We start from the raw sequence: 12,139 nt of genomic DNA, 5'->3' as shown, positions 1-12,139 counted from the left end.
CTTGTGATTCAGGTGTGTCAGTGAACCTTCTCAGACTGATGCATGAGGACAGCAAATTATATGGCTGCAATTCGGCATAAGTCTTTTCAGTTAAGATTCATCTGTTCATTGGAGTGTATGTTTTAGTAAGTATTATGTTCTAGTAATGTATTGTAGTATTTAGTTATTTAATATTTTAAGTATTTGGTGCTTGTCATATTCGTAGCCAGGCAGCCCTCCCTGAATGAAGAAACATTGTATGTTACCTTCTATATTCATGGCCTGCCACAATAGACCTATTTCTGCATTTTTTTCTGTGCATTTTCCTTCTGTTCCACTCTCAAGTGAAAACATCTAGTACTACATAAGTAGAAAACCTGACCCATTAATCCTGCTACCTGGGCCACTAGGTTTACTTGTGGCTAGGTGAGTGACATTCCATAGGCCACCAGAAAAGCAACGACTCTCAAAGAGCTTTTAGCTGCTTTGCAAACACCTTTGCATTAGAAAGTTACTTTTGAGTTCCTCTGTCCATGTGCTACCAGATTGAGGAACATGGAACTAAATACAGGCAGCGGAGATAGGTTTTCAAATTACTGGTATGTTGTGAATAACTCAATTACAGTGACAATTCTGAAAACATGAAACCAGAGACTGTTTCTTTTGCAAGTAACATGATATGAGTCAGTTCAGCTCTGGGAAAAGACCAACTGTTCACACTATCAGAATCCCCAAATTGATTACAAGGTGATACATGTGCTTTTTGCAGGCGTTGAAGAAAAATATAGATTGCGTGCAAAATACGGTTAATTTGCTCCAGTGACTGCAAAACTGATGACAGATGATAAAAACTTAGAAGGTTTTCAAACAGATGAATGATTACTATAACAAAGCCAAGAGCACTGAATCACATTTTTTCCCTCATTTAGTAGGAGTGAAGTGCAGTCAGAGCCTGAGAACAGAGCTGTCTATTCTTCACCGTATTTCCAGTGCATACTCAGGAGCAGACAGGATAGCCGTGTCACGTGCAGGGTTTAGGCTTTGTGTGAGCATTGCTGCCTAGGCTGTTATTTTGCTGCTTTCCCTATGGGTCCTGCAGCAGAGGCAGTCACTGCTCCTTGGAACCCTGAGTCACCACTGGCAGGTGAAACCCATGCTCTCCTATTTGCCCTGCAGTGGGGATGTCAGCACCCTGCACACATTATCCTCAATGTCTGAAAGGTCTCTCCCTCAGCACATGGCACTACTCTAGCTGCAGAGAGGGGCTTGCTGCTGCATGGCTGAAACTCCCTGGGCATGCTGCCTTTTATCTTTATTCTCCATCAATATGTGCACTGAAACTTGGTGATTGCAATTGCATAATGTCCTCTGATTACCAGTTTTTAGAGCAATGTAGTAGTAGTAGTAGTATTACTACTGTGGTTTATGTTTGTTTATTTGGTTTTGATGGAAAGCATACTGAAGTTTAATTTGCAAACATAACAAATATTCAGTACTACAAGACCACATTCCAGCTGCTTGCTAATTAATTATTCCTGATGCAAGGCAAGACCAGCTATGTTCTGTGAGACTCCTCCAGTTTGCAGATTAACAAAATGAGAATTAGTAAGGCTCTGCAGTATTTACATGATAGATCAAAGTCCTGACGTCTTTGAGAAGTACTCTTACATGGCTAATGACTACTATTCCTTCAAGATTAAACTTCTGCTTGTGAAGCTGTGCTAAAGAGCAAATGATGCAACTACTTCAGTTTGTCAAACTCCCTTCTTGAGTTGAATATTTAAAACTGCTGTACTTCAGCTGACAAACTGCAGGCTCTCTCTGAAAGCTCCAAAGCTGTTCTGTTATTTCAGAGCTCAGTATCATCCAGTTCAGTTGCTTGTATGAAATAGGTGAATGGTTTTAGTTCATCCTTTTGCTATTCATAGCAAATAAGCCACTAGAACTGATATCTGAGTTGGAAGTGTTAAGAGAGGAATCTTGACAAAAAATATGAATCCCTGTACTGGGATACCTGCTTGCCTTAGAATTCAGATGAAGATCCCTGGGCTGAGGTGGGCTGGATCTATATGGACAATGGACATACAGTGCTTATCCTGCAGAGCAGCAGGGGACTCCAGGTCTGCTTCAAGATGTGTGTGTAAATCCAGTCAGTCAAGTGAATTTTGTAGGTTTTGTGGGAGCCCCAATTAGATATGAACACTTCTTCTATGCCTTTTATGAAGGGGTAGAGTAGATGCTGTGCTATGAACTGGTACTTCGGCATCTTCCAGATTCACTTCTGTCAATTACTCTCACCAGAAGCTGAAGCAATGCTACAATCTTACTGAGTGTGTAGAAGCACAGGCATGAATAACCCAGGTGTCCTATAAATTATGTGGTACTTGTGCAGTCAGTCTCAGTTACACTGAGATGCTTCCAGATACAAATATCCCATAGAATTTAATATCCTGTTTACTTCTCGGCATGGTTAAGTTTATGTGGTGACTTGGCAGTAGTTTTTCAAAATGTCAGCAGTTTTCAATTAGTTCCAACACATAAATGAATTATTGCAGCAGCCAGTGTTGGGAAGCCAAGTGGCCTGTCCCCACTCGCTCAGTGGGGACACAGCATTGTCACATTCAGTGTCACGGCTCCCTGTGCTGCGCAGGGAAGAAGCTCATTGCACAGCTCCTGCAAGATACTTGGAGAGATCAACCTTGGAAACAAATCACATCTGTTTCTCTTTCAGGCAACAGTTACCAAGGTCATGGCAATTTTGACTTCCCGCATGGGAATCCCGGTGGCACATCTATGAATGACTTCATGCATGGGCCACAGCTGTCACATCCCCCAGACATGCCGAGCAGCATGGCAGCTCTCGACAAACCTCTCAGTCACCCCATGCAGGAATCTGTAAGTAATGGTGCTGGGCACATAGAGTTTCGTTTGTGGGGGTAAGGAGCTCTCATCCAGCTGATGGACTTACCTTATGAACTGCTTTTACTTTTTGTGGATTCCTCACTTGGGAAGTTGGTGAAATAGAGTAGTCTTGAGAAATGCCAGAAATGCCATTTTTCATTTCTGGCCATTTTGAGTTTTTGGAGATGCATTTCTGCACTTTTTGAATTGTCATTTAAGCTTGTTTATCTGAAAGAAAGAACCTGGCTCAGTCTGCTTGTATTAATCATTGTGCTTTGCTCTGACACATGAAAAAAAAAATCTACTTCATTCCCTAGGCCAGCAGGACTGTGAATATCCATCTCCAAGAGACAGCTTGTTAAAGCAAGATATTGGATGACTTCAGAGCAGGGACAATATCTTCCCCGGCTTTTTCTCTGAGGACAAAATTTACATCAAAGCATTTTGAGGGGGAATTCTACTCAAGTAGCATGAAAGGCACTTTTAAACTTTTGATAATAGGACAAGCCTGCAGATTTCAAGGAGAGACACTGCCACTGGTCTGAAAATATCAATGTAAGACTGAAAAATAGAGGTTCCTCAGGTCTCAGATGGTGAGGCAGAACTGTGCATTGGAAAAGCAGCTTGCTCAGAGTTTTCTATACATAACTTTCTGTATCTCCAGAAAATGCAGTACTGCTGCAACTAGGTGATAGAAGAGCTACCAGCAGCATTTAGTTCTTAGACATGGTTAGTCATCTATTTTAACTGTGTGTGGGGTGTGTATACATCCTTTTATGTTCATTTAAGTTGCAGGGCAGGGGGTTTAAAGTGTGCTGTTACTGCACAGGAAGGATGTTTAACTTGACAAGTCATATGTGCTGTGTCTTCAGTGAATCCTAGAAAGTACAATTTCAGAATGTAATGAGGAAACGTGGTAGCAGATGCTTAGCAAAAGCCTACTCAATGTCTCCTCTAGCTGGCAGTGGGTTTTCCAAGGAGGATGGTGAGAAATAGAAGAGAGTGGAGAAAGAGTTCTTCATATAGTTTGGAGAGAGTCCAAGTGCCAAGACTCTTCCTGCAAAGGAAGAGTCCAGAAACTGTAATGACTTTACCACTTTACAGGCTGATAAATGAGGACAAACATGCTGTAAACGTAGTGTTGCATTGGCAAATTCCGCAAACACAGCTTAGAGCGGTCAGAGTACTCTGAACAAGAATTAGCCACGCAGTATTAGTGAGAGGAAATTTCCCCACAGTAGTGAGAGGAAATAATAAAGAGCCTGAACCACTCACAGCTGCTTTCCTTTGAATCAAAGCCACAGGGAATTAATCTTTGCTTCCCATTACCTGACACCTACCTCTTAATTTCATCAGTTAACAGCCATACCTTTGCTGTAGTAGTTGCCCTGGTGAAATTTCTGAGTCGATAGGATATGAAGTAGTTGAATATAAAAGTGAAGAATTTGTAGCTGTCTGAAAATGTGACTGTTTACATATAGCAGAAGTGAAAGTTTCTCAAGGCTATGCATGTTCCAGAGCTGTGGGAGTGTATCTCGGCAAATGTCAGTGGACTTCCACTTCTGTGGGCCAATCTGTAGCAAATCTAGTACTTGCTTGTGATAGCTGGAAATTAAAGTAAACCTTTGCCTCACTTCTCCCTCATCTATCATGATACTCAAAAAATACCATTTGGGAATAGGAGTGCTAAAGCAGATTCCCACATTATGTCAATGGCTGGTTTTCTGTAATGAGGTTCAGTTTTCAGGTCTTTTTAGCAGAGGAGGATTAACCTTGTCAGTGTCACTGTGTAGCCTTCAGTCCACATTTGAGGACTCCACACAACCTTTTCAGTGTTACAAAATCTCTGCTTCCCTCTTTCTCTCTTACCCTCTCTCTTTTGTTCTTTCTCTCAAAATGAGCTTTGTCTGTAACAGACACTCAAGAAAGGCATCTTTAAAATCACTGCTTTCAGAGAAATACATGCCTTTAGCACATTCCTAAATTGTGTAGTTGCATGTCTTTGGAGAGACACTTCATAGAAAAACAACTATAAACAAACTGTGTGATTGAACCAAAGTTTTAAGATGTTGCCTGTGCTCTTTTCTGGCTTTCTGTCCTTCATTTTTACAGTTAGCAGGTTTTTGTAGTTTGCATATACTATTCACTTTGGCCATTTACAAGGTGAGTTGTAAGGGATTGGATGTTCAGTCCTTCTAGGCTTTTAAGGTCTCTCTTGCTGGAGCTGAATGCTGCTGAGGAAGTTCCTGGCGTTCCTGTGTTGAAGATTTATGTGGTGGCCCTTACACAGTGGGAGGCAGAGAAAGTTGATCCCTCCAGACATACTCTGTAGGTCACTCCAGGAAGCGCAGATACTTGCCAGCGTAGGTAAGGCTGGGTAACCAGGGATAAATCAATCAGAATTTCTTTTCCTCAACACTGCTGTTCCACTCCTGTGGAAGAAGGAAAAAGGACCTGAAACATGACCAGAAGTAATACCTCTTCCCCAGCATAGAGTGTTGTGAGAGCTATGGAGCAGATGGTACATTGCAACAGTGCAAGATTGCTACAGAACAGCTGCCACAATCACATCATGCTTGTTTTCAGAAATTGTAAACAGGTTTTAGACAAAGGAGAATTCAGTTAGCTCTAGTGTAGTGCTTCTTGCAGACAGTGTAAGGAGCGACTGAGCAATGGATGATGACACCATAGGCTCCTACGCACAGAGAGGTGGTATGAGCTGGTGCTACTGTAAAAAGTCATTGCTCTTCTTTCTATTTTCACTTTTCCTCCCTCTCACACCAGCAAAAGTTACTGCAGCCATGAAGTGATTTGGACCCAGGTACTGATGTAATTGGAAACTAATTCAGGGGCAGGGTGGACAAATTCAGTGCATGTCTGCTAGGTTTCACCTTGCATACGTGGCAAAGGGGTGGATGGGAAAATTGGCCAAGAACATCAGCAGGGTAGGCAGGATAGCAACTTTTAGTTTTGGTAGCTAACACAGCAGAAGAGTTGGTAAAACTGTGACCCCCAATGGAGAGAGAGATAAACCACTGACTTAACCTGGTGATTTTTTTCCCCACTAGTAATTTTCCTCAGAGACAGAGGGAATGAATATTTCTGTGCAGCTGGCAGGCCCTGTTGCTCCACAGCTGTACATCTCAGCACTCCTAGAGGTCACTGTTGGGCTGTAGAATTGTGTTGTTCTGTGCTATTAAGCTGAAGATGTAGTTGTCTGCTATAAGCTTTTCTTTTATAGACTGTAAATGCTTTAGGAGTGCCAAAGCTTATTCCTCCAAAAACAACTCTGGAATTTGCTTGCTATGCAAGCAAAGGCAACTTTATTAGACTCTGCATTCATAGTGCAGGTCAAATAAAGGAAGTTCAGAGTAAAAGAATAAAATGGTGGGAGTTGCAGGTGCAAGCTAAACATACCCAAAGTGTGTTGCTTACAATGTGTTTGCACCATAGCAAACTTACCATTAGTTAGCTGAATGCAAATAGAAAATGTTCCCATCCTGAGCATTTTTCCTTCTCACTGGGGGGCTGGTGGAGTCAGTGGCCTAAGACGGATGGATTTGGAATCTGCGATGGCTCTTCAAAGAATATGGTGGCCCTCAATCTTACAATAAATAAACAATTAGTCCCTATACACCCATTGTCTAAGGATCCAGGTGACTGTATTATCAACTAAACATATATTTAAATCCTTGCCTATATAAACGCAATGTAGAATTTCTAACTTTCTTATTCATTTTGAAATGCCTGAGAGCATACAAATGTCTCTCCTGGTTAAAATATTTATATAAATGTGCCAGCATGACCCTTGCTTTACACATTCAGGGATAAATTTTAGAGATTCTTCAATATAATCCTGCTTGGTTTTAGTTTTGGTTTTGGTTTCCTATGTCAACAACACTGTCATAAATTGCTTTTTACCTTTTGTTGTTATTATTAAGCTTTCTAATTTCCACACTTTCTGTTGCACGTGTCCTCAATGAGTGAGGAAGGAAACAGTACTATTAAGACAGGCATCTACTTATACTTGGACTTTTGCAAAGTTTTTGGGCTGCAAATTCTTTTACATTAAGTGTGATCTGTGCGTAGATTTTGTATAAACTTACCCTTACAGTAACAACAATGTTGCAGAATGTTTTTCAAGTAGTCAAACTGTGACCCCAATGTCAAGATGTATATTTTTATAAGTATATAAGTACTTTTTACCAGTTACTTTAAACTTTCATATGGGATAGAGAGCCAAATACCATGCAGGTAAAATCATTTCCACAAACCTTCATTATGCCAAAGCATTGAAAAGGACCTCCTTGCAGCTGAGTGTGACTGTCCCAATGGATCAGTATTCAAGTTTCACTTTTCCTAAGAGTAGTGAAAACTATTTTTTTAAAATACTTGTTCCTCTGTATTTTTTAATGGGAACATTTTAATTAAGTTTTGTGATAACTTACCTTTTGCTTTCTGAAGTTGAAGGCTGAGGTTAAGATAACTTTGCAGTTTTTTACATGATATGAAGGGGTGAATGCTGACATAGCATTTTGCTGGTTTCTGTTGGCTTGGCTGAATGAATTTCATGCTGCTGTTGTATGTATTTGTTCTTTTATTTCAGCTTCACTTTGTCCAATATGTAGCATTCCCCAAAAAATGTTTACATTTTTTGTTTCTCCATATACCAAATTAACATGAGATATCTGATTCTGAATCATCCAGACACTTCTTTCTCATGGCACCGAGGTCCAGCCCCAGAGAACCCCCTAGCATTAAATGTGACATGCAGAAGGAGGAAGAACTGGACTTGTGCATTTTTATTGCTTCTGTGTCATGTGAGAAAGACATTTCCCCCATTCAGTAATAGGGTTAGGAAGGTGCATGTGGATTGGTAGTTTATTCCCCACAGAAAACATAAAAAAACACTAAGCTCTTGTTAGACAACTCATCCACAGCATGAATACAAAGGAGAGTATGATCATTGGCTTAGTTTAAGCTAAGGCAATGTACTTTGCAGTCAGCAGATGTGCAGCCACCCACAGCAGCTCGGCTCATGGTGGGAATGTGATTCCCGAGCTGCCTTGGTTCTGTCAGCCATCAAAACCCAGGAATATCAGCAAGGAAAACCTTCAGCCTTTAACAGGGGTGTTGCATTCTGAGAAGAAGAGGAGTGAAGGAGTGGGGAAGAGCTGGTGTTTACAAGATGTTTGTAATCAGCTGAAACAGGAATAGGCTGCGGTGTCAGGAAGCTACCAAATAGGGGAGCTGAGCAGAAATGATGCATTTTCTCAGTTAATGAGTTTCCTGGCATAGGGATCATTCAAGAAATTCTCCATTCATTCATAACATTTTTTAGGGCAAAAGCATCTGCCTTGCTAATGCTGAGCAACACCCATAAGCCTCCTTCCCTCCTCTTTGTGGTGCATTGTTTTGCATCTTCACACACAGTTTTCCACATTACAAGGAAGCAAACCAACGGCACAAGTCCAGCGTGTTTTTTCTCCTTGTAGACAGCCTTCAAAAAGCTGAAACACTTCCTCTAGCATTGGGATATGGAGTTTTCTTTTCCAATGGCGCTTTTTTTATTTCTTTTTGTTGTTGTTGTTGTTGTTTGTTGATTGGTTTTGTTGGGGTTTTTTGTTGTGTGTGTCATTTTTTAATTTATTTGGTTTTATAACATGCAGTTACAGAGTCAGGCACCGCGAGCACTGTACCTTGTGGCCTCACTTTCTTTTCCTGCTTTTTTCCTCCTCCGCAGATCCCTCATCCCGGCAGCACTGATCAGTCCCATACTTCCATGCAGCAAGGTTTGCACGTCCCTCACCCCAGCAGCCAGTCAGGGCAGCCATTACATCACAGCGGGCCTCCTACCCAGCAGTCCCGGCAGCCGCCCCCGGCCGCTTCTAGCAACCATCCACACAGTGACCTGACCTTTAACCCCTCCTCAGCCTTAGAGGGTCAGGCTGGTGGACAGGGAGCACCCGACATGCCGGAGCCCTCGCTGGATGTAAGTCTGTGTCATACTCTCATCTGCCTGCCATAGCGTGTGCTTCGCATCGCGCGGGAGGGCCGGGCGGGCAGGGGACGGGACCCGCTTCCACAGCACATGCCATCCTCTCATGCTTTGGTACATGGGCACTGCAGCCGAGCTGACAGGGCACTCCTGACCTGCTGGGAGAACGGATGGTTCCTGTTGGAGCAGCTGCGTGGTGTGGAGCCACAAGCCTCTTCTAGCAGCAAGGCAGGCATTTCTTTAGGCAGTAGCTCAGACACCGGGCTGGGAGCCGTGTCCTCCTTTCCCACCCCGGCGCTGGTTGGGCTGTGCTCTCCTACACCCTGGAGCTGTTGCAGTGGCTGGACAGGAGGAGGACACAGCTGTACGTGGTTCTGACTGTGGCGTTGCTGTGCCAAGTGAGCTGTGCACTGAGCCATGCTGCGTGTCCTGGCCAGCGGGAGGGGATCTGTGCTGGCCACCCTGTGACACCGGCCCTGCTCCCTGCAGCCAGAAACAGTCTGTGCCCTTCCATACTTGTTCTTGTGGGTGGCTCAGCAGCGCAGGTTCCTCCTCCCAGTACATCACACAGGGAAGTAAACAACGTGGAGATTTTTTGCCTCTTCAGCCACCGTGGGAGGCAGCTCACAACTAAACAAAGTCTAGTTTTAAGGCCAAAAGTAGTCTTCCATCTCTTAACATTGATTCAGTGGAGTTGGAAGTGACTTTTCTGAGGTATGTCTCTCTGGTTAGCCATCTACCTCCCAAAATATAAATCCTCAGCACTAGGATTGGATTTTTGTTTGAGTCATGCTTTCCTGTACGTGTATCTTCTGTGTGTTCCAAAGTCTGCTGCTGCACAGTTGATTTTCTTAGAGATATGTTCGCTTCTGTGCCTTGGATTTCTATCTGTATTTGCTGTTGCTGTTTACTTGCATCTCCCCTGTCACACTGAGCACTGGGCTGGCAGGTAGCCTCATAGGGGAGGGAAGGGGTTTGGGGACAGAGAGAGGCTCCAGGATGTTGCAGGAACAGTGAGGCAACTTCTGTTTGTGTTTCACACAATATGGTTGTGTGCACATCCTTTGGGAACAAAAGTTCATGTGGCAGTTGGAGTTCTGAACCCTTAAGGACCTTGTCTGAGCAATACTAAAAGGTGAAATAAAAATGTCTTTTTTTTCTTCTTACATTTAAGAAACGTACAGTATTTTATTATGGGTCAGGCACACACTGGTGCCTGCAAAGACAGAGTGAGAAGAAATCTGTACACTTACTACAGTACTGTGGTTATCACTGATGAAGGATTGCTGGTTTCTTAATGGGAGGCAAGTTCTATACAGTGTGAGAAATAAACTTACTGGAAACACCTGTGATCCTGATCAGATGGATTATTTTAATGGGTGTGTTGTGGAACCTGGCTGGATAAAGTCCCATGCAGCAAAGCAAACAGGGCCCTGTACTATGGGCAACTTGGCCCGCTCCCTGCTGACACAGTCACGGTCCTTCTGCAGGAATTCAGGGAGATGCAGTCTAAGGTTTAACCTGGGTTAAAGAATCCACCTCATACAGATGCAGACAGACAGGGGAGATCTGCACAGGTACTTCAGACAGAGAACTCGAGACTGAAATCACTGGTTAGACCTCTCAATTTGCACTTCAGGGGCACAGAGTACACTTCTCCAAACTCTGCCCTAAAGCTGGCACATTCCTGTAGCTTCTGTCCCCATCACCCCCTTGCAGGCCCTGGCACTCCTCTCTCTTTTGTCCCTGCTCCAGCACAGCACTCCCAGCTCCCAGCAAGTCCTTCCTGAGGGCTCTGGTTTTCACACTAGTGGGGCAGGAGGCCGGCTGTGCTGTCTGACCCCTCTGATGTGAACATCACCCTCACAGCTCAGAAGATTTCAACTTCACATATACTGTTTAAAACTTCCACTTTTATTAAAAAAACTTCTTTAAAAATCCCCTATATATGAGAATGAGTCTCAAGAGACAATTTAAATTTTTAAGAATGAGTTGTAAAATTGTAAGACAAATTCAGTATTTTTTTTTATTTCTCCACACTTGGTGGGGCTGCCATTTTCTTTTGGGCTTCTTTTTTCTTTATGGATTTTCTATGACATAAAAAATTATGATAGGAGGTAAACTACATATAAAAGTCTCATATCTCCAGTATTATGACAATAGCAGTTTTGCCATGAATAAAACAAGGTGGTAGTTTAAGAAAAACATTCCTTCTGGGAGATTCTGTTTATGTAAACTTGCATTGCAATTTTCCATTTTTTCAAAATGCTTAGAAAGCAATAAACCTTTTTCTGCATTTCATGTTTAGCTTATTGAGAAATTTGTTTCTCCATATAATGTTAGAAGATGAAGTTTCATTTGCACAAGAGTAATAGAAGCATATAAATACAGTATTTATTGTTAAATGTGAAGCGGTCAAGCTTTTGGTTTTATAATATTTGAAAACATAGAACAACTTAAAATTAATTTCTTGTACCTACTATTAAGTTTTTTAAAACAGTCCATATTTTTCTGTCTTTAACACAATACAGAATATAAAAGGGCTTTACTACAAATTGTTCCCTGCAATTTTTTATATGTGACACTTTCATATTTGCTTGGGAAAGGGCAAGATGCATTATAGAGCAGAAGGCATTGCCTGATGCACAGCCCAGGAATTACAACCTGCTTGTCATCTGTCAGATCAAAAAGAATGTGTTGTGATGGTTTTAAAAACAAAATTTTATACTTGGAATACAGTATTAATGGAAATATAAATTGAAGTCCCACAGCTATTAATTTTGATACTTTAAAGCAGTGTGCAGATCAGGGCATCTTCTGTTGGATGGAGTGTTATACGTGTGACCATTTAAAATGTCTGGAATTACATGTGATGCTGTGGTCAAGTAAGTACTTCCAACCACTGTAAATTCCTGCCACAGAAGGAGAAGGTCTCACCCAGCTGCTTTGCTGCTCCTCTCTCCATACTCCTCCTCAGCTGGTTTTTTTTTTTCCCACCTTCCCTGATTTGTTGGTTGCTTTAATCCTGGGTGAGCTCTTGCTTCAGGTCACTGTCCCAGAGCATGGATCAGTGCACTGAAGGACAGGGCTGCCTCCTTCTGTAGAGTTGCAGGCTTTGGGTGGCCATCAAACTGATGTGTGAGAGCCAGACTGGCCCCTGCTGATCTACCTTAAAGCCCAAATATGGATTACTCAAACTGCATGTTTCAAGTGTTTATTCAGTGTTTTATAGCAAACATCCATAATGAGCATTTATCCAGA

At 42.3% G+C, this 12,139-nt stretch overlaps 1 protein-coding gene across 9 annotated transcripts in view; it reads left to right on the top strand.

The window, feature by feature from the left end:
- The window catches only part of ZMIZ1 (zinc finger MIZ-type containing 1), a 340,259-nt gene that overhangs the window by 323,523 nt on the left and 4,597 nt on the right, over nucleotides 1–12,139 (top strand). For 8 of the 9 annotated variants that reach the window (XM_015632815.3, XM_033515828.1, XM_033515825.1 and 5 more), the window contains 2 exons: nucleotides 2,711–2,874; nucleotides 8,624–8,872. In XM_015632815.3, coding sequence (XP_015488301.1) covers nucleotides 2,711–2,874; nucleotides 8,624–8,872 — 413 coding nt within the window. The remainder of the gene's footprint in view (nucleotides 1–2,710; nucleotides 2,875–8,623; nucleotides 8,873–12,139) is intronic. The other variant, XM_033515827.1, reaches the window with a different exon arrangement.

This window comes from Parus major, chromosome 6 (assembly GCF_001522545.3).
Source record: "Parus major isolate Abel chromosome 6, Parus_major1.1, whole genome shotgun sequence".
Taxonomy (NCBI): Eukaryota; Metazoa; Chordata; class Aves; order Passeriformes; family Paridae; genus Parus; species Parus major.
This window is presented reverse-complemented; position numbering and strand designations above follow the sequence as displayed.